Source organism: Erinaceus europaeus, unplaced genomic scaffold (assembly GCF_950295315.1).
Source record: "Erinaceus europaeus unplaced genomic scaffold, mEriEur2.1 scaffold_574, whole genome shotgun sequence".
Classification (NCBI taxonomy): domain Eukaryota; kingdom Metazoa; phylum Chordata; class Mammalia; order Eulipotyphla; family Erinaceidae; genus Erinaceus; species Erinaceus europaeus.
In genome coordinates this window covers 1-23,141 of record NW_026647399.1, presented here as the reverse complement: position 1 = coordinate 23,141, position 23,141 = coordinate 1, and the positions used below count along the sequence as shown (strand labels likewise).

Sequence of the window (23,141 nt, the reverse complement as noted above, 5' to 3'; positions counted from 1 at the left end):
GTAGCTTCAGATAAGCACCAGTCAGTATTATTTTTATTTATCCCCATTTGAATTAAAAGGTGCCATGGTGCACAATAAGAATTCTTTTTTTTTTGTCCAACAGATGCTATAATGTTTTAAGTGGTTTGTGCATCTGGGGTTAGCCTGTACTGATTTGAACTTCATGGACAATGACGTGCTCTCTCTCAGCAGAAACAGCTTAATGGACAGCTGAATGGAGTTCTAGGAAGCCCACTAGGAGTCTCACCACTTCCTCTCCACCAACAACAGCGGCTGCTCCACTGTGGGCACCCATGAGCACTCGACTTCTGCCATTGCACAGAAAGCCCCTTCCCCACCTTGGTATCTACCGACACTGCAAGTCAGATTTTAATCTTTCTCTCTGTCACTCTCTCCCTCCCTTCCTACTCCTCCCTCTTCCTCTTTACCAGGGCACTGCTCACCTCTGGCTTGTGGTGGTATTGGGGATTGAACCTGAGACTTCAGAGCCTCAGGCCTGAAAGCTTTATTTATTTTTTTTTGTGCTATCTCCCTCACCCTAAGTTGTCGATAGTACTTTATCGTTAAGACTGTATTTTGAAAATAAAAAAAATTCAAAAATAAACTCCAAGTACATCACCCCAGGCAGCTAATTCACTATGGAGAATAAACATTTTTGATCCAAGAGCAACAAAATGTGGACACTTCTCTCTGGGTCTCCAGTCTAGGGCTACTACGGAACAAAAGCAGTGCGCACGCAAACACACACACACACACACACACACACACACACACGCACACACACACACGCACATTCAGAATTCCAAGTCCTATTGTCAGGATTAGAATATTTACATTACCTGCTGCTTCAAACACTGGAACTTTCTCCTTTCATCGAAGCTGAGACTTGCCTTAGCAAGAAAGTTGCTCTTTCATTTTTTCCTCTCAATTTCTGTCTGAACAAAACAGAAAAAGAAAAAACTGTTTTGCACTTAGGGGAACCAAATCAACGCTATCTTAGAAGTTTCTGCGAGGCAGAGCAAGCTGTAGGGTTGCTATAGCGACTCCTGTACACTGGCCATAGATGGCCTCTTCCAGGAAGGAAATCATTTGCTCCGCCCTCCAAGGAGCAAAGTAGTACGGCAAGTAGCAGTTGGCAGTCGTATTTTTAGGTCAGTAGGTGTGATGGAGCAACAATAAAAAGCCATTCTTTAGTTTATTTTTTATATGTGACTTTTAATAGACTTTTTCATTATTATTATTATCATTTTTATTATTTTGCCTCCAAAGTCATCACTGGGGCGTGGTACCTACACTACGAATCCACTGCTCCAGCAGGCCATCTTTCTACCATTGTCGTCCTTGTTATTGATGTTGTTGTTGTTGGATAGCACAGAGAGAAATGGAGAGAACAGGGGAAGACAGAGATGGGGAGAGAAAGACAGACACCTGCAGACCTGCTTCACCGCCTGTGAAGCTTTCCCCCTGCAGGTGGGGATGGGGCCCAGGGTGGGGGGGGCTCAACCTGAGTCCTCACACATGGTAACGTGTGCGCTCCACCTGCTGTGCCACCACTCGGCTCCCTATAGTTTCTCTACAATAAATATTACCCACCAGACCAGAATCCAAAGTGCTGAATCAGATGATGTATTTCCATGCTATGGCAGGAATGCGTTATTTACTTCAGTAACCTAGAAACCTGAGTTAAGAGATAACCAGAGCTTAGGAAAAGCAAACAGCCCCAAGTCCATTAGAATATTCTTTTACAGAAGCCAGACCGCCCACCTTCTGCTCCCCAGAATGACCCTGAGTCCATGCTCCCAGAGGGATAAAGAGTAGGGAAGCTTTCAAGGGAGGGGATGGGATATAGAACTCTGGTGGTGGGAATTGTGTGGAATTGTACCCCTTTTTAAAAAAAAAAAAAATTTTTTTTAAATATTTATTTTATTTATTTATTCCCTTTTGTTGCCCTTGTTGTTTTATTGTTGTAGTTATTATTGTTGTTGTTGTTGTTGGATAGGACAGAGAGAAATGGAGAGAGGAGGGGAAGGCAGAGAGGGGGAGAGAAAGACAGACACCTGCAGACCTGCTTCACCGCCTGTGAAGAGACTCCCCTGCAGGTGGGGAGCTGGGGGCTCGAATTGGGATCCTCACTGGTCCTTGCACTTTGCGCCACCTGCGCTTAACCCACTCTGCCACTGCCCGACTCCCCCAAAATTCTTTTATACCTAGAACTTATGTATTCAGAAAGTTCACTAGTGATATACCTCCGACTCTGTCCTTTGGGACATACAGTCTCTTTAACTGCTACCCTATTTTCTGGGCACTTCCCTCCTACTGCTTTTTTTTTTTTTTTTCCTTTCCATCTGTTTTATCTGCTTCAAATGATGCCTTCAATTCAATTTCCCAAAGGATTTCTGTGAAAAACCAAAAAGGTTCAGAAAAGTCATATTCATTTTCAGACCACTAGAAAAATAGGTCACCAGAGATTTATTATAAAACAGTCATATATTTAAAAAAATAATGAATCTTGGGTGACAACATTGACTTAAACATTAAAAAAACAGGATACCATATTCCCCTGATTTTTACTGGGTGAGGTAATGAAATGTTCCATTTTTTCCCTAAACTTCCCTCTTAAAAGTATGTTAACTTTGTGGGTTCCTGACGCTTCACATTCTTGATTCATACTAATGAATTATGTATGTAATACAAGAATAAAACTCTTCTGAAGATAGGCCACTGGTGTTCAGAAAAAAACAGATTTGTAAAAGAAAGTGATAATAGCAGAGGAAAAATTTTTATTTTATTTTATTTATTTATTCCCTTTTGTTGCCCTTGTTGGAAAATTTCTACAGATGAGTTACTGTTATCTAAAAGTAAAATAACTGTTTCTGTTACATAGAAGCTTTGAGATCTTTTCACAAAACTGCAGACCTAGTAAACTTTTCCTTTTCTTTTTCTTTTTAAAGAAAAAAAAAATTACCGCTCTAAGACAAGATAGGGAAGAAACACCAGGAAAGCTGAAAGACCTTTATACAAATACTACTAAATGAAAAAGTGGAATGGTGCTTGAATCTCAAACTTCACTCATTTCTGAGTACCATCAATTCAGTATAATTTTCTAAATTTACCTTAATGTCTTTGAAAAAGAAATAATTACAGCTTCTATAGTATCTGCAACACTGCTAAAATATGAGATTAGGCATTTCAGTCACTAAGAAAAATAAAAAAGCAGTCATTTACTCTTTGGGACTCTTAGAATGCCACTAGACATTAATTTAAAGATACTACAGTGTGACTTTATAGAGGCTAGAAACATAATTCAGAGTTTGGTCAAAGTATATTAAATTAAAACCACTTTAGACAGTTCAAGATTTCATTGACAAGAGTTCATTTAGGGTGACAGGTTTGCTGTCGCTACTGTTCCCACATGATATCATCTCTTCTCAATTTCACTTGAAGATTGTGGACTCGTGTTGGATGGGAGCTGCTGCTCTTCTGAAGATGGTTAGTTGGTGGACATTTCCTGACGCTGTTTTTTATGTTCTTGGATCTCTTAGAGGTGCTATCTTCTTGATGAAGAGCTGAAGCTTCACTCATCACTGAGTTCTTAACTTTTTGCTGTAGCTTACGAACCTAGAGAGGAAAAAAAAAATCTACCATTTTAGTAAAAAAAATATACAAAAACTACTGTCTAAAGTAGAAGTACCGGCTTGATGGTCTAAAGAGTATATAAAATTCAAAGGCTTGGCTTTTTTGGTTTGTTTTACTTATAGAATATTATATGTCCAAAATTACAGTCAAGTAGAACTATAATGAGTAAAACAATCTCTGCTCTCAGGGAATTGACTGCTTTGACTAGTGAGAGTAAAACATTTATGACAACACATAAAGAATACTTTGGGGCTGAGAAGATACCATAGTGGTTATGAAGAAGACTTTACTGCCTGAGGCTCTGACTTCCCTCTCTCTGTATCTCTTTCACTAAACTAAAATTTAAAAGTAATTCAAGCACAGATGAATTTGAGGACTAAAATTATATATTTGAGAGTGTCAGAGTAGTGCCAGAAGTGGGAGAAGTTGAGAGAGGAAGTGTAGGAGACTGCGAATGAGTGAAAACTGGGAGACAAAGAAAAGAGAGAAACTCTTTTTAACATCTTGGAAAGTAGTTTGGCTGGCTGAGCACAGGACTTGAACCCCTGAAGCTTCCAGTTTGATCCCTATACCAAATGTACCTCGTAAAATCACTAATTCATATGGAAGTAAACCTTTCTTTTAAAAACAATCTTTTAGATGGTATTTTATATCTATATCAATATGCCTCTACATTATGTGTGTGTACATACACACACACATGCATATGCAAACACATGTATTTAACTTAAAAGTGTTTCTAAATTTAAAGTACTAGTGAATGCCAATCAAAATATCAAGAAAAGGGGAGGCTGACAGAGCATATATATTACCATGAGCAAAGATTTGGATCAATCCCTTGGACCCCTAGCTGCTTCACAAGTGGTGAAGCATTGCTACAGGTGTCTCTTCTCCCTCCCACAACCTCTCAATTTCTGTCTCTATAAATATAGTCATGCATAGATGGCCCACGTTTTAGAAATAGAATTATTCTACTATTCCTTTGAAGTATCTCCTATGTGAGGCTAGGAAAGTGTACAAATTATATAGTCTCCACTCTCACACAACTATATAAAGATTTTATTTGCCTTATAAGCCAGGAAAGTAAGAGTATTTACTTCAAATACTGTTCTTTCTTTGCCATAGAAGAATAAAGACTATAAATTGCTCATCTTTTTATTACTTTCCTGTAAAAGGGAGGCAGAACTGAGTGGTTAGCATATTGCTAAGTTGCCTGAATGTTGCTCATTCCATTGGCAGATAGTTACATGATGAGATCTGAGGGTTCCTGGAAAGAATCCTGTCTCCTGTTGCAGTAGTGTAATGGTGCTAATAATTCAACTTGTGGAATCATTGTCTTGGGATAAAAATTAAAATAATCCATGCTTTTGTTAATATATTGACACTGCTAAGCCTTTCTTAGTTATTAAGAATTCACCTGCAAGAATAGTCCCACTTCCCACCCTGCTAGCTAGAAGTGCAGATAGATTGTTAAGAAAGGTGAAATAGTGGTTTGGGCATAGGACTACGGCTTGAGGAGTTGGGTTTCTGTAACGTACTGAATTAAAGACCTGATGACATAAGGGACATCATTAGGGCACTAGAGAAGGGAGGGAAAGGAGAAAAGGTGAAAAAGATCATGGGAGGACCACAAAGACAAATTCAGTGGGTCTCACAGTCTTTCTAAAGCCATTATTATTTACATAAATGAACTTTATTCCTTTTTTTTTCCATAGATTTTATTTATTAATGAGAGAGATAAGGGAAATCAGAGAAAGAGAACAGGACACCACTCTAGTACATGCTCTGCCAGGGATCAACCTTAGGACCTCAGGCTTGAGAATCCAGCACTTTAACCATTGTACCATTTCCTGGATCACATAACTGAACTTTCATGCTTTTTTTCTCGTAAGATTGGTCTGTCCATACATTCATATGAGCGAAGAGGAAAGAGAGAAGGAACCCGACCATCACTCTGGCGTATGTGATGCTGGACTCAAACTCAGGGTCTCGTGTTTAGAAATCAAATGCTTTCTCTACGACCCATCTCCCAGGCTGCCTCTTTTTTCTCAATATTATCTTGAAGCGCTGTGCACAAGGCTGTGATCCCAGTGGGACAGATGCCTCTATTATGTAATTAGCCTAAAGGACTCTGTCAAGCTTCTCACTGGGCCACACACGTACATCGTCCATCTGGAAGTTCACACAGAAACGTAACACGGAACACAAATATATTTTTACCAATATCCTTTACTAAAGTATACTTACACTGTCTTGGTGCTTCTTCAGTTTGGAAATTTGTTCTGCTTTAACTTCCATTTTCTTAGCCAGATATTCCAGTTCACATTTTATGTCTTCATAGACGGAGTGGCTGTTAGTTTCCTTCATTTGATTCAGCAGATCTTGGTGTTCTCTGTGAAAAACAGGAAGCACTGCCAGAGCCCATGGTATATGTTGCCGCGATAATTACGTGATGTCCTATTCAATCATACATTCTCATTAGAGCTAAAGATTGACCGTTAGAGAAAGTTTCTGTAAAGCTATCTAATTAAACCTCATCAGAGCTAAAGAGGCTCTTCTTCTAATTTAAGATCAGTACACATGGTGGAGCTGGGCAGTGGTGGGTGCACTTGGCAGAGCGCACACATTAATTACAGTGGACGAGGGCCTGGGTTCAAGCCCTCCGTGTCTACCTGCAGGAAGAAAGTTTCAAGAACTGTGAGATAATACTGCAAGTCTGTCAATGTCTCTCTCTCTCTCTCCCTATCTCCCAGTTTTTCTCCATCTTTAAAAAAAAAACAAAAACACAGTACATTTAAGACTTTAGATGTAGGTTCTTACCAAAAAAAAAAATCATGATTTTTAAAGCTTAGAGCTAAGTATATAGAATATTCTGATGACCTTAGACAGAGGACTTAAAGAACTCTCTTTAATATTAGCCTCAGCATTTAAAAAAAATTATAATATTTATTTATTCATTTTCCCTTTGTTTTTGCCCTTGTTTTATTGTTGTAGTTATTATCGTTGTTGTTATTGATGTCTTCGTTGTTGGATAGGACAGAGAGAAATGGAGAGAGGAGGACAGAGGGAGACAGAGGGGGAGAGAAAGACAGACACCTGCAGACCTGATTCACCACTTGTGAAGTGACTCCCCTGCAGGTGGGGAGCCAGGGGCTTGAACCCCGATCGTCACGCTGGTCCTTGTACTTTGTGCCACCCGCGCTTAACCACTGTGCTACCGCCTGACTCCCAGCCTCAGCATTCTTGATGTAGGTTCTTTGGAAGAATTCTAAGCAGAAAAGCATGTGCTTGGGAAATCATGGATTTGGTGACAGATTATTCAAAGAAATACTGTAGTGGTCAGGGAGGTAGTGCTATCACTACTATGGAAAATTTCCATGTCTGAGCCACTGAATGTGCCTGGTTAAATCTCACATCATAAGCAGAGCTGAGTGATGTTTTTAAATAGATATTTATTGATTTTATTTGGTAGAATGGAGAGAAATTGACAGGAGGAGGGGAAGGAGAGAGAAGGAGAAAAAGAACAGCACTGTAACATGACTTCACTGCTCCTGAAGGTTTCCCCCTGCAGGTGGGACTGGAAGTCTGAACCTGAGTCCTTGAGCATGGGGATCTGAGCGTTAACCAGGCACACCAACGCCTAGCCCCAGTGCTTTATTATTATTATTATTATTATTATTCTCTCAACAGAAATGGTTTTATGGTTATGTGTAGGGGGGTAGCTAGTGGTTATGCAAAGAAACTCTCATGCCTGAGGCTCTGAGGTCCCAGGTTCAATTCCCTGCACCACCATAAGCCAAAGCTGAGAAGTGCTCTAGAAGGAAAAAGAAACAACAAACAGTTATATCTTCTATAAAGTTCTTATTTCAAGTATCTCATCAGTCAAAGCACATATGTTTTGTTGAATTCATAAACTTGGGATAGTCTTATTATCTCTAGACATTTCTTGATTTGTAATGAAGACTAGACAGCCTAAAACAAGGAATTGTATTCCTACTTGTTTAATGAAATAATTCATTATTTCCTTTTTTTTTTTTTTTTTTGCCCCCATCATGGTTTCATTGGGTCTCTGTGCATGATTCTACCACTCCTGGTGGACTACACTTTTTTTAAAATTCTATTTAGATAGAGGGTGAAAGGGAGTCGGGCGGTGGCGCAGCGGGTTAAGCGCACGTGGCGCAAATCGCCAGGACCTGCGTAAGGATCCCAGTTCGAGCCCCCGGCTCCCCACCTGCAGGGGACTCGCTTCACAAGCGGTGAAGCAGGTCTGCAGGTGTCTGTCTTTCTCTCCTCCTCTCTGTCTTCCCCTCCTGTCTCCATTTCTCTCTGTCCTATCCAAGAACAACGACATTAATAACCACAACAATGTTAAACAACAAGGGCAACAAAAAGGAAAATAAAAAAAAAAAGATACATTAAAAAAAAAAAAGATAGAGGGTGAAAGAGAGGGAGAGACAGGAGAGAGAAGGAAAGACATGACAGCACTGCTTCATTGCTTGTGAAGTTTCCTCTTTGCATGGTCCATCATGTTGCTGGGGCTCGTGCTCAAGTTGTCGCTCATGGTAATGTGTGTGCTCTACAGTTTCCTGGCCCTCACTGAAATGAACTCAATCATGTAACTAAAAGCCTTTGAGAAAAAGAATCTTTCCTATTAATTTTTTTTTTTAATTTTAATCTAAGGTCACCAAATCTATTTATTGGAATGACTGTAATATTAGTCTATCATTTCAGATCTGGAAGTAAAGAAAGCCTTTTAATTGGAAAAATGGTAATTTACACATAGTTGAAAATTTAAACAGTACCAACAGACACAATGGAGACTGAGTAATAACCAATCTACAGAGCAAAACAAGTCCAAGTGGCTAAGACTTTTAAGAATTTACAAGTGAGGGGTTGGGCAGTAGCGCAGTGGGTTAAGTGCAAGTGGTACAAAGCGCAAGGACCAGCATTAAGAATCCTGGTTCGTGGAGGTTCCCGGAAGATGGCGGACTGAGAAGCTGCTAGTGGCTTGAGCTCTGATCACATCTTCTGGAAACGGTAGGATTTTCTGCCTTTAGTAGGCCAGTCAATAAGGGGTCCTAGCGGTGACACCAAGGAGGTGACTATAACTTAATTTGGGTCAAGAATTAGAGTAGAGGTGGCGTGGACTAGCGGACGGGCTGCTCCAGACTTCCCAGGCTGTGGCAGGCAAGGCGGGTGCGCCGGGCACTGTCCTTGGCCCGGGAAGGCAGCTCCTCCGCCGGTTGCAGAGCGCTGCTGGGCGGCCGGCAGAGGACCGGGAGGGAGCACTGTAGCTTGGGGGCTTTCTCTTGGGAGTCTCCGGGGACCACCGCGACCCTGAGGGCGGATCCGAGGACATCTTTGAGCACAGCTCTCTTGGATCAAAAGGCCTTGGAGCTAGTTTTCATCTTTGAGAAATCCTTTAAGAAAGCTTGGGGGGGGGTTTCCCAGAAGATGGCGGACTGAGAAGCTGCTAGTGGCTGAGCTCTGACCACATCTCCTGGAAACGGTAGGATTTTCTACCTTTAGCAGGCCAGCCAATAAGGGGTCCTAGCGGCGACACCAAGGAGGTGACTATAACTTAATTTGGGTTAAGAATTAGAGTAGGGAAAAAAGGGCGGAAAAAAAAATTTTTTTCTTCCTTTTAATTTTCAAGCATACCTCCTTCCCGCACCCCCCCCCCCCCATAACGAGTCCCTGGGGACCAGCTCCTAGCAGGATCCCCTGCTAGGAGCTCCATTTCTTTACCAAATTCCTGTCCCACCAGGGAGTATCATTAATTCTAAGTCTATACCCTTCTGAAACCTCTGGCCTTTTTTCTTTCTAAGTAGCCAAACCCCTCCCCACCTCACCCCGCATAGCTAATTAAATAATTAAAAATAAATACATTTAAAAAAACCCTTTCCTTTCACTGCCCTTTTATGACTGTTGTTTTTCTTATCTTTTTCTTTTCTCTCTCTTTTTTTCTTTTTCTCATTCTTGTCATCCCTTCTTCCTTAATCCTACAGCTTCCAAAATCACAGCCCCCAGCCCCCACACCAACAAACAGTGTGCTTTTTTGAATTCACTGATACACATTTGGGAATTTCCTTTTACTGCTCTTTAATTACAGCTCTTTTTCTTATCTTTTCCCTTTTCTCTCTCTTGTCTCTCTCTCTCTCTCTTTTTTTTATCTTGTCATACACTTCTTCCTTCTTCTTTGCCTTTCTGAATTTGTGAATTATTTTGGGGAAGAAATCTGACTCAGAGTGGACTCTCTATGTGTGTATCTCTGCTCTAGTTCCCTTTCCCCTCTTGTTACCCCTAGAATATACAGTGGATAGTAGATTTGCATAACTGTCTATTCTTGCTATCCTTTCTTTCTTTTCTCTTTCTTCACTGGGATTTGGTTACTATTTTTTCACGGACTGGAGAAATTGTTTTGCTAACTGGTAACGATTAAACTACTTCAATATTTGCTTCAGTTGCTACTGTAATTCCTGAGGTTGGTGAGTGCAATTTATAAAGGTATTTAGTACAGTGTTACTTGTACTCAAGACACAACAACTGAGGAACAACAGAGCATAAAAAAAAGAAACACATAAATCATAAAAATGGGTAGATCAAAAACAAATACAACTGCTACTCCAATGAATGAAGACAAGAGCCCAGAAGAAACTACAAATCAGCCAGAAGTAACCATAGATAAGAAAAGTATGCAAGCAATAAAAAACTTATTAATCACAGAAATGAAAACAACATTGGAGGAAGGGAATGGCAGTATTAGGGAAACAATAGTTGAGACCCCCAAGGAAAATACTGATTATCTTGAGGCAATTACAGAACTGAAAGCTGAAATAGCTGTAATGTAGAAAGAAGCTGAGGCAAGGGAAAGCAGACTAACAGAAGCAGAAAACAGAATTAGACAGAGGATGAGCTAGAGAAAATGAAGAAAGAGGTGAAAGAGCTTAAAAAGAGATTGAGAGACACTGAAAACAACAGCAGAGACATATGGGATAATCTCAAAAGAAGTCACATTCGTATAAGTGGCCTGCCAGAGGAAGAAAGAGAGGAAGGGGAAGCAAACATTCTAGTGGAAATAATAGAAGAAAACTTCCCAGACCTGAATAACAGAAAGGACATCAAGATTCAAGAGGCCCAGAGAGTACCAAACAGAATCAACCCAGACCTGAAGACACCAAGACACATCATAGTCACAATGAGAAGAAGTAAGGATAAAGAAAGGATCCTAAAGGCTGCAAGAGAGAAACAAAAAGTCACATACAAGGGAAAACCCATAAGATTATCTGCAGACTTCTCCACTCAAACTCTAAAAGCCAGAAGGGAGTGGCAAGATATCTATCGAGCCCTGAATGAAAAAGGGTTTCAACCAAGGATAATATATCCTGCTAGACTTTCATTCAAACTAGATGGAAGGATCAAAACCTTCTGAGATAAACAACAGTTAAAGGAGGCAACCATCACCAAGCTGGCCCTGAAAGAGGTTCTAAAAGACCTCTTATAAACAAGAACATCACTATAATACTGGCAATATATCAGAGCAAACAAACTTTTTTTTTGAACAATGGCAGTACAATACATTAAATCCATAATATCAATAAACGTCAATGGCTTAAACTCACCCATCAAAAGGCACAGGGTGGGGGGATGGATCAGAAAACATAACCCAACCATATGCTGCTTGCAAGAATACCATCTGTCACAACAAGATAAACACAAACTTAAAGTGAAAGGATGGAAAACTATCATACAGGCTAACGGACCACAAAAAAAGGGAAGGGACAGCCATTCTCATCTCAGACACAATAGATTTTAAATTAAATAAAGTAATAAAAGATAGGCAAGGACATTACATAATGATTAGAGGATCAATCAGCCAAGAAGACTTATCAATTATTAACATCTATGCACCCAACGAGGGACCATCTAAATACATTAAGCATCTACTGAAAGAATTTCAAAAATACATCAATAGTAATACAATAATAGTGAGAGACTTCAATACCCCACTCTCACACTTAGACAGATCAACAAAGCAGAGAACCAATAAAGATACAAGAGAACTGAATGAAGAGATTGACAGACTAGACCTCTTGGACATTTTCAGACTCCTCCACCCAAAAAAACTGGAATAAACGTTCTTTTCAAATCCACATAACACATACTCAAGGACAGACCACATGTTAGGCCACAAAGACAGCATCAATACATTCAAGAGCATTGAAATCATCCCAAGTATCTTCTCAGACCACAGTGGAGTAAAACTAACATTTAACAACAAACAGAAAATTATTAAAAGTCACAGAATTTGGAAACTAAACAACATACTCCTTAAGAACCACTGGGTCAGAGACTCACTCAAACAGGAAATTCAAATGTTCCTGGAAACTAATGAAAATGAAGACACAACCTATCAAAATATTTGGGACACAGCTAAAGCAGTACTGAGAGGGAAACTTATAGCCATACAATCACATATTAAACACCAAGAAGAAGCTCAAATGAACGACCTTACTGCACACCTCAAGGACTTAGAGGAAGAGGAACAAAGGAACCCTAAAGCAACCAGAAGGACAGAAATCACTAAAGTTCGAGCAGAAATAAACAACATCGAAAATAAAAGAACCATACAAAAGATCAATGAAGCCAAATGTTGGTTCTTTGAAAGACTAAACATAATTGACAAACCCCTAGCCAGACTCACCAAACAAAAAAGAGAGAAGACTCAAATTAATAGAATTGTAAACAATGGAGGAGATATCACAACTGACACCACAGAAATCCAGAGAATCCTGTGAAACTTCTATAAAGAACTATATGCCACCAAGCTAGAGAATCTGGAAGAAATGGAACAATTCCTAGAAACATATGCCCTTCCAAAACTGAACCAAGAAGAACTACAAAATCTAAATGCACCAATCACAGACAAAGAAATTGAAACCGTTATTAAGAATCTCCCCAACAACAAAAGTCCTGGACCAGATGGCTTCACAAACGAATTCTACAAAACTTTCAGGAAACAGTTAATACCCATACTTCTTAAGCTATTCCATAGATTGAAGAAACAGGAATACTCCCTTCCACCTTCTATAAAGCCAACATCACCCTGATACCAAAAGCTGATAGGGACAGAACAAAAAAGGAAAACTACAGACCAATATCTCTGATGAACATAGATGCCAAAATATTAAACAAGATCTTGGCCAACCGGATACAGCAACTTATCAAAAGATTGTTCATCACGACCAAGTGGGATTCATCCCAGGAATGCAAGGCTGGTTCAACATCCGTAAGTCAATCAATGTCATTCACCACATCAATAAAAGCAAAGCCAAAAACCACATGATTATCTCAATAGATGCAGAGAAAGCCTTATAGATGCAGAGAAAGCCTTTGACAAGATCCAACACCCATTCATGCTCAAAACTCTACAAAAAAATGGGAATAGATGGGAAATTCCTCAAGATAGTGGAGTCTATATATAGCAAACCTACAGCCAACATCATACTCAATGGACAGAAGCTGAAAGCATTCCCCCTCAGATCGGGAACTAGACAGGGATGTCCACTGTCACCATTACTCTTCAACATAGTATTGGAAGTTCTTGCCATAGCAATCAGGCAAGAGAAAGAAATCAAAGGAATACAGATTGGAAGGGAAGAAGTCAAGCTCTCACTATTTGCAGATGATATGATAGTATACATAGAAAGACCTAAAGAATCTAGCAGAAAATTACTGGAAGTTATTAGGCAATATAGCAAGGTATCAGGCTACATAAATCAATGTACAAAAATCAGTGGCATTTCTTTATGCAAACACTAAATCTGAAGAAGAAGACATCCAGAAATCACTCCCATTTACTGTTTCAGCAAAATCAATCAAATACCTAGGAATAAAGTTGACCAAAGAAGTGAAAGACTTGTATGCTGAAAACTATGAGTCGCTACTCAAGGAAATAGAAACTGATACCAAGAGATGGAAAGATATCCCATGCTCATGGATTGGAAGAATAAATATCATCAAAATGAATATTCTCCCCAGAGCCATATACAAATTTAATGCAATACCCATCAAAGTTCCACCAAGCTTCTTTAAGAGAATAGAACAAACACTACAATCATTTATCTGGAACCTGAAAACACCTAGAATTGCCAAAACCATCTTGAGGAAAAGAAGCAGAAATGGAGGCATCACACTCCCAGACCTTAAACTATATTATAAAGCCATCATCATCAAAACAGCATGGTACTGGAACAAAAATAGGCACACAGACCAGTGGAACAGAATTGAAAGCCCAGAAATAAATCCCCACACCTATGGACATCTAATCTTTGATAAGGGGGGCCCAAAGGATTAAATGGAAAAAGGAGGCTCTCTTCAATAAATGGTGCTGGGAAAACTGGGTTGTAACATGCAGAAGAATGAAATTGAACCACTTTATCTCACCAGAAACAAAAATCAACTCCAAATGGATCAAAGACCTAGATGTCAGACCAGAAACAATCAAATACTTAGAGGAAAACATTGGTAAAACACTTTCCCACCTACACCTCAAGGACATCTTTGATGAATCAAACCCAATTGCAAGGAAGACTAAAGCAGAAACAAACCAATGGGACTATATCAAATTGAAAATCTTCTGCACATCCAAAGAAACTATTAAACAAACAGAGAGACCCCTCACAGAATGGGAGAAGATCTTCACATGCCAGACATCAGACAAGAAACTAATCACCAAAATATATAAAGAGCTCAGCAAACTTAGCACCAAAAAGGCAAATGACCCCATCCAAAAATGGGCAGAGGATATGAACAGAACATTCACTATGGAGGAGATCCAAAAGGCTAACAAACATATGAAAAATTGCTCTAGGTCACTGATTGTCAGAGAAATGCAAATCAAGACAACACTAAGATACCACCTCACTCCTGTAAGAATGGCATACATCAAAAAGGACAGCAGCAACAAATGCTGGAGAGGATGTGGGGACAGAGGAACCCTTTTACATTGCTGGTGGGGAATATAAATTGGTACAGCCTCTGTGGAGGGCAGTCTGGAAAACTCTCAGAAGGCTAGACATGGACCTTCCATATGACCCAGTAATTCCTCTCCTGGGGATATACCCCAAGGACTCCATAACACCCAACCAAAAAGAGGTGTGTACTCCTATGTTCATAGCAGCACAATTCATAATAGCTAAAACCTGGAAGCAACCCAGGTGCCCAACAACAGAAGAGTGGCTGAGAAAGATGTGGTATATATACACAATGGAATACTATGTAGCTATCAAGAACAATGAACCCACCTTCTCTGACCCATCTTGGACAGAGCTAGAAGGAATTATGTTAAGTGAGCTAAGTCAGAAAGATAAAGATGAGTATGGGATGATCCCACTCATCAACAGAAGTTGAGTAAGAAGATCTGAAAGGGAAACTAAAAGCAGGACCTGACCAAACTGTAAGTAGGGCACCAAAGTAAAAACCCTGTGGTGAGGGGTAGACATGCAGCTTCCTGGGACAGTGGGGAGTGGGAATGGGTGGGAGGAATGGGTCACAGTCTTTTGGTGGTGGGAATGGTGTTTATGTACACTCCTAGCAAAATGTAGACATATAAATCACTAGTTAATTAATATGAGGGGGAAAATCAATTGTATGTCTCAAAGTTTTTCAAAACACAAACTGAATCTTTTTAATATATATAGGCTGTGTATTTGATATGCGGACTCTCTCAAAAGCCTAGACCAAGTAGATTAGAAGCATACAATAGCACAGCTATATACAAGATACTGGATACTGTACAGCAAACCCTAACAAAAGGACTTTTCAAAGTTAACCCAATTACCAAATAATGTGATGATAACATTAACTATCGATTGTCTTTTTGAACCCTAAGACAGCAGGAACCTCACATCTCCACTATAGAGCCCCTACTTCCCCCAGTCCTGGAACCCTTGGATAGGGCCCACTTTCCTGTATGCCTCTCCCAATCCATACCAAATAATATTGCATCCGCCGATCACAACCTAACCAACGCAACGATTGCCACCTCAACATGCTTCACCTCAGACTGTGTCCAGAGACTTCACATGTGGAATGACAACCCTTCAGCTTCATTACTCGGGTGAGACCTTTCCTTTTATAGTACATTCTAATTTCATCTCAGGTGGTTCACTTTCTAACAAAGTCCCATAACCTACATATACACCAGTTTCTGTGAGAGAGAGCTTATGCTCACACGTATCCATAAACTACTGCAAAATATATACCTGAAAGCAGAAGTACACTAGAGTTTGCAGTGAGTACCTCCCTAACACTTCCTCTCCACTATTCCAAGCTTTGGATCCATGATTGCTCAATAATTTGTTTGGCTTCGTATGTTAACTCTCTTTTCAATCACCAGGTTCCAGATGCCACCAGGATGCTGGCCAGGCTTCCCTGGATTGAAGACCCCACCAATGTGTCCTGGAGCTCAGCTTCCCCAGAGACACACCCTACTAGGGAAAGAGAGAGGCAGACTGGGAGTATGGACCGACCAGTCAACGCCCATGTTCAGCGGGGAAGCAATTACAGAAGCCAGACCTTCTACCTTCTGCAACCCTCAATGACCCTGGGTCCATGCTCCCAGAGGGCTAGAGAATGGGAAAGCTATCAGGGGAGGGGGTGGGATATGGAGATTGGGTGGTGGGAATTGTGTGGAGTTGTATCCCTCCTACCCTATGGTTTCGTTAATTAATCCTTTCTTAAATTAAAAAAAAATTAAAAAAAAAAAAAAAAAGAATCCTGGTTCGTGCCCTGGCTCCCCACTTGCACGGGAGTCGCTTCATAAGCAGTGAAGCAGGTCTGCAGGTGTCTCTCTTTCTCTCCCCCTGTCTTCCTCTCCTCTCTCCATTTCTCTCTGTCCTATCCAACAACGATGACATCAATAACAAAATAAGTAAAAAAAAAAAAAAAAGGCAACAAAAGGGAAAATAAATAAATATAAAAATTATAAGAATGTAAATATCTTAATATTTTTTTCTGATTAAAAAAAGAAAAGTGAGAATACTTACATGCTCATCTGGCCCAGCTCATCCTGCATTGCCATCAGGAGTTCAGACAGGTTGTCAGAGATAGAAATGGGCTTCTCTAATTTAGCAGTTACAACTTTGCAGTGGCGAGTTGCTCTAGTCGGTTTGTGGAAACACCTAGGCCCCGTCACTTCAGCAGGTTTCTAAAAAATATGTGGGTCAGGAAATTTCCACAATTGCACCCGTGGAAAATAAGTTTGCAGTGGCAGATTTTAGAAGGAAAACACGGATGAAGTCATTTAAAGAGCACATACAGTAAAGTAGGAGTTTAGAAAAAAAAACACACAAAATCCAATTCTCCTCATTCCCTCCCCCTCACCTTCTCAGTCACAAAAGGCAGTGATCCAAACTTTGAAAAACTTTCCTGAGGTGGCCCTCTCTTTAGACATTTCGTTTTCTAAGTATTGACAGGGGGAAAAAAAAATAGTAAACAAAAATTACTTTCCAACATACTTATGATATAAAGAAGCCTCAAAACTCAATGTAAACAAACAATCCAATTAGGAACCAGGGCAACCAAAGGCAGAGATTCCACTGACCATATACGCTGATGGCAAATTAGCACCTGGAGAGAGATGTGACATCGTTAGCTATTGGACAACGCAAAGTTATGAGAAAGTATCACTTATCGTGGTCTGGGAGGTGGCGCAGTGGTAAAGCTTTGGACTCTCAAGCATGAGGTCCCGAGTTCGATCCCCAGCAGCACATGTGCCAGAGTGATGTCTGGTTCTTTCTCTCTCCTCCTATCTTTGTCATAAAATTAAAAAAAAAAAAAAATCGTAGAAAAAAAAGATAAAAGAAAGAAAGAAAGGAAAGAAAATATCATTTGTCACTACCCACCATATTATGGTATCTCTCTCTCATTCTGTCAAAAGAAAGAAGAAGAAAAAGAGGAGCAGGAGGGGTGGGGGAGGAGGAGAGAGGAAGGAAAGGGATTACAAGTTGGCTATAGTGGCTGGGGAGATAGCTCATAAGGTCAGGAATATACTTTTGAATCTCTGGTTTTCTTTAATGGGGGGATTTATGGCTTACAGGTCGGGCATACTCTTTGCTATGCATGTGACCCAGGCTCAAGTCCTGGTCTCACATGGAGGGGTGTTATAACAACAGAGGAAGACCAGGAGACGTTCCTTCTTTAGGTCTCTTCTGGAACGAAAAAGTAAACAGAATGGTACATGTGATGCTGGTTATGAAAAAAAGAAAGAAAGAAAAGTTCTCCATGGGATAGTGACATCAAACATAGGTGACACTTTTTTTTTTTTTTTTTGCCTCCAGGGTTATCGCTGGGGCTTGGTGCCTGCACTTTGAATTCACAGCTCCTGGAGGCTATTTTTTCCCTCTTGTTGCCCTTGTTGTTATTGTTGTTGGAGAGGACAGAGAGAAATAGAGAGAAGAGGGGGAGACAGAGAGGGGAAGAGAAAGACAGACAACACCTGCAGGCCTGCTTCACCGCCTGTAAGGCAATCCCCCCCTGCAGGTGGGGAGCCGGGAGCTCAAAGGGGGGTCCTTACACGCTGGTCTTTGAGCTACCGCCCAGCCCCCACTTTTTTTTTTAAAGGCTAGAGGATAAGCAACAAAATGATCATATCAAATAATGAAAGGAAAGCCAAAACAAAATAGTTTCAATTCTAAGTGGAAATTTGGACTTAGTAACAATTGTAAAAACTCAATTAAAAAATTAAAGAATAGCTAGGTAGATAAATCATAAAAGTCTGTGAGTCAATTCTTAAAAGTTGCTTTGTGGGCACCGGGTGGTGGTGCACCTAGTTGAACGCACATGTTACAGCGCACAAGGACCCAGGTTTGAGCCCCTGGTCCCCACCTGCAGGGGGAGTTTGGCGAGTGGCGAAGCAGGTCTGCAGGTGTCTCTCTGTCTCTCTCCCTCTCTAGCTTCCCTCCCCCTCTCAATTTCTGGCTGTCTCTATCCAATAAATAAAGATAATAAAAAATTATATAAAAAAGTTGCTTTGTGAATTCTGACAGTCATTTAAGATCTGTGCCTTAGTAATCAGAATTTTAAGGAATGGAAAAACAATAGTCTAACCTAATGATAGTTCAAGTCAATAGAATTCAGAACAAAATAAATTTAATTCTTCAGTTACTACACTACCTAAGACCTCTGATCACATTCTAGCCTTTATGAGAGTGTGCAAACTCACAGAATGGCTTGAGATAGTCATTCAGGGGCCAGCGGAATAGCTCACTGGACAGTTTGCTGCCTGATCATGCGTGTGATCCAGGTTTGAGCCTGGCTTTCATTTCACTGATGGATGCTTGAGTGCTGTGGTTTCTCTCACTCCTATGTGTGTGTGTGTCACACACACACACACACACACACACACTTTTTTTCCTCTGTCTCTTTCTCATTAAATTGGATTCTATTTCCAAGTTCACCTTTTCAAATTACTGTCAGTTATCACCTGGCTATACAGCTTTAATTATGTCCCCGGTCTTCTCAGAAGTCTTTGATTTATTGTCCTTCTGCGCCAAGCCAACATCACCTGATTCATGTTTTTAACCCCATTTCATAGTATTACTGCATGTCTTTTTTTATACATCTCTTCAAATTCCTCTGGCAGTAATAGGTATAAGTATTAAAAGGGTGAATAAGCATAAAATGTTCACATACTTTTGAAGATTTCTTCTTTACTTTGGGGCATTTTGGATTTGATACTGAAGACATTAAAATCCTATTTATTTCAAGTCCAGTTTGAAGCTATAATATTAAAAAAAATTCATAAAGTTGCTTTTTCAATAAGCCTTCTTTTCTGGGGGGGAGGGGTGTCATCACTGGAGTTTCACTACTCTGGGTTTTAGAAACAAAGACACAAAGGGAGTTTGGGAAAGATAACACCAAAACTTCCTCTTCTACAGCAGGGAGTCAAGCTCGAACCGGGGTCGTGTGTATGAAAAAACGGGCCTACTCCCAAGTGAGCTATCTTGCTGGCTTTTGATTTTTAATAAACTTAAAAAAAGACATTATAATGCAACTTCTAGTATAAGTTTATAAAGATAAAAAAGCTTTCAAGAAAGAAAACATCTCCAGGGAGATAGCATAGTGGACATGCAAAAGATTTTCACGCTTGAGATTCTGAGGTTCAAGGTTCGATCTCTAACATAACCATAAGCCAGAACTAAGCAGTGCTCTGGTATCTCTCACTCGGTATCTTTTTCTCTGTATCTCTTTCATTAAAATAAGGACCGGGCAGTGGTGTCCCGGGTTAAGTGCACACAGTGAAACAGTAAAAAGAAGAAGAAGAAGAAAAAGAAAAACCCTACAAAGTACTACACTTTACTTGTGAAAGTTAAATCACGTGCATCTGTAATTAAGATACTATTCTCATTTGTAAGAGAATCTATCTCAGAAGTTCTTTCAACCAAGAATGTATAGATCTGACAGAATTTCAGAGACAGGGGGCTAGGTGGTGGCGGCACAGCTGGTCGAGATGCACGTTACAGTGCACAAGGACCCAGGCTGAAGCCCGCAAAGTCCCACCTGCTGGAGGGAAGCTTCAGGAGCAGTGAAACAGAGCTGCAGGTGTCTCTCTTCCCCTCTCAGTTTTTCTCTGTCCTACTAGATATATAAATAGTATTTGAATGTTTTTTTCCCATTGTTGCTGCTGCTGCTGTTATTGCTGTTGCTGCTGCTGCTTGCTGGAAAGGACAGAGAGAAACTGAGAGAGGAGGGGAAGACAGAGAGAGGAAGAGAAAGACAGACAACTACAGGCCTGCTTCACCACTTGCAAAGCGAGCCCCCTGCAGGAGAGGAGCCGGGGCCTCAAACCAGGATCCTTGCATGGACCTGTGCTTTGTACTCTGTGCACTTAACCAGGTGCATTACTGCCTGGCCCCCTGAATGTTTTGATTTAAAAAAAAATGAAAGAAAGAAAAAGAATTTCAAAAACACCGAAAGAACTCTGGGTGATGCATCCAAGAATATAGACAGACTAGCTGACTTCCTGATAATTTTATTATTATAGCAAGAAAGAGAAAAAACTAGTAATCTAGGAAACAGAAATTAGAATCCTGAGTGTACACTTCAATAAATAAAAAGAGTATAATAAAAACAAATGTGGTTCACTGTGACAGATGACACAGTAGTACTTGACTCACCTCTGAAGCTTTATCTTGAAACAGCTTACGCTGATGTTCTTCTTCCTTAAGTTTCTCTTCTAAATTTTTTATCTTGTCCTGCAAAAGAATTAAAACATAAAATTATCATATGAAGACGAGATCCAGCCATCCTTCTTCCAAATAGAGTCCTCTGTGTCTTGATTGTCAGTAGAGGGGCAAAGTGAAGCAAAGAGAAAGAAAAAGGAACTGGGGAAAAGGTGTTAAAAATGTCCTTGACTTTGTTCCTGTGCTTCTTCATCTGCTATTATGTAAAAAGAGAGAGAGAACGCAAAAATGGACACACTGTCTTTACGAATGCCCAGGACAAAACTTTAATGATGTGACTCTGGGATTGGGGAAGTTAAACTCATGGTCTAGACAGTTAAGGCAGTTGTAGTCTTGGGCATCAATGTTTCAATCACGACAGAGACTAAATTACAATACATGTGTATTATGTACATATGATAAGGGTGAAGAGAAGGGGGTGGGGGGAGAAAGACATCACTAGAAATAGAAGGTAGAATCCTTAAAACTTAAAAACTTAAGACTACACTCTGGGGAACAAGATCAGCATAGATAAAATAATGACATGACAACAATAATCAATATGATTTGACTTAGACCACCCTTTACAGATGTACGCATTTCATCTTACATTCATGGAATAGCCCCCAGAATACAAAGGTAGGACTGTTTCAGAGGGAGAATTTCCGGAATGGTGGAAAACTCAAGAAAGGTCTCACAGACAAGCAGGTTTGGGAGAAAAGTTCTATGAAATGGATAGGAATTAGGGTAGAAAAAGAGGGCATTTTAGGACAGGGTCTAGGGTAGGCTTAACTGAACTGCAAGGGTAAGAGACAATATTTTCAGTAAACTTTAGGTAAAGTATCTGGCAAGTGAAAATGTTTTGCCATCTAAGACCAAGTGCAAGCAAGGCTTTGCCATCAAGTGGCAAGCTCCCTCATGCTGCGGCAGGTCCCGCTAACTTTCTGTCTCTACAGTCAAAACTCAGATCTGCCTTTCTAAAGGTTGTGATGAAGTTTTGTAAGTCTGAGATTTATTGCAATTCACAATTTAGTGCCAATTATGCTTAACACTAAAGATTTATTTCTGGCCATTACCACTTCAAAGAAAAAAAAGTAGAAGCTTACCTCGGCAATTTTCTGAGTTGTTGTAAGTTTGAAACATTCTTTTTCTAAGATTTCCAGCTTTTCAAGTTTTACTTGCAGCTTCATATGATCCTGTTCTTTTTCCCTTTGAAGCTGGGCCTGGAAAGGGAGAAAACAAACCCTGAACTTGGCCAGTAGTGCCAATGGTTCAAAAATACTTTCTGTGTATTTGAAGCACAATGTAAGTCTGCCATGAGAAACAGGGACAGACATGTACAGGCTTTAGGTGCTAAGAAACAAAAACTGGAAAATCAAATGCTTTCACAGAATAAACGTAAGATGTAAAAAAAGGACATGCTCTACTAGTACCAAGGGAATAAAGTTCTATACACATCTTTTAAAAAAAACCTTTTGTTGGTGGGGAAAAAAATAAGATAAAAGGACATTTTATTTATTTATATTATTGGTGAGAGACTGAGAGAAATCCAGAGGGAAGGGAGAAGAGAGACATCTGCAGCCCTGATTCACGAACTCATGAAGTTTCCCCCACAGGTGGGGGACTGGGGGCTTGAACTTGGATCCTTGTACATTGTAACACGTGTGCTCAACTCAACTGGTGTGCCACCGCCAAGCCCCCATCTGCATTTTGTTTAAATATCTCTACTGTGGAAAACATCATTAGAGCCCCACCCCACTAGGGAAAGAGAGAGAGAGGCTGGGAGTATGGATTGACCCACCAACACCCATGTTCAGCAGGGAATCAATTACAGAAGCCAGACCTTCCACCTTCTGCATCCCACAATGACCCTGGGTCCATACTCCCAGAGGGATAAAGAGTAGGAAAGCTATCAGGGGAGGGGATGGGATACGGAGTTCTGGGGGTGGGAACTGTGTGGAGTTGTACCTCTCTTATCCTATGATTTTGTCAGTGTTTCCATTTTATAAATAAAAATTAAACTAACTAACTAAATAAAAATACACATAGCCATAAGCTGAGGTGCCAGGGAACATTAGCAAAGCAGGCTTACTTTAGTCCCACTTAAGGGACTAATATTTTCTGGTTCACGCCGATCACTCCTAGTAGAGCTATCATTTGGGTCGTTTAAGAATGTCCACCTTTACAAAGCATTCAGAGCACAAGAGGTTTGTCTGGGTTCTCTTTACTATTACTTTACATATAGGATGAGAAGTAGAGACGGAGAGATAACAGATAAAA

General features: G+C 40.2%; 1 protein-coding gene across 1 annotated transcript; it reads right to left on the bottom strand.

Moving 5' to 3' along the window:
* Positions 1-3,201: 3,201 nt before the first annotated feature.
* On the bottom strand, positions 3,202-22,172 carry CEP57L1 (centrosomal protein 57 like 1; the record flags this gene model as incomplete). The annotated part of the gene is made up of 7 exons (XM_060183975.1): positions 3,202-3,618; positions 5,884-6,028; positions 16,686-16,846; positions 17,023-17,100; positions 19,333-19,419; positions 20,817-20,894; positions 21,968-22,172. Coding segments are annotated over 7 exons (973 nt in total), but the record flags the coding sequence as incomplete, so codon positions are not given.
* Positions 22,173-23,141: the final 969 nt, after the last annotated feature.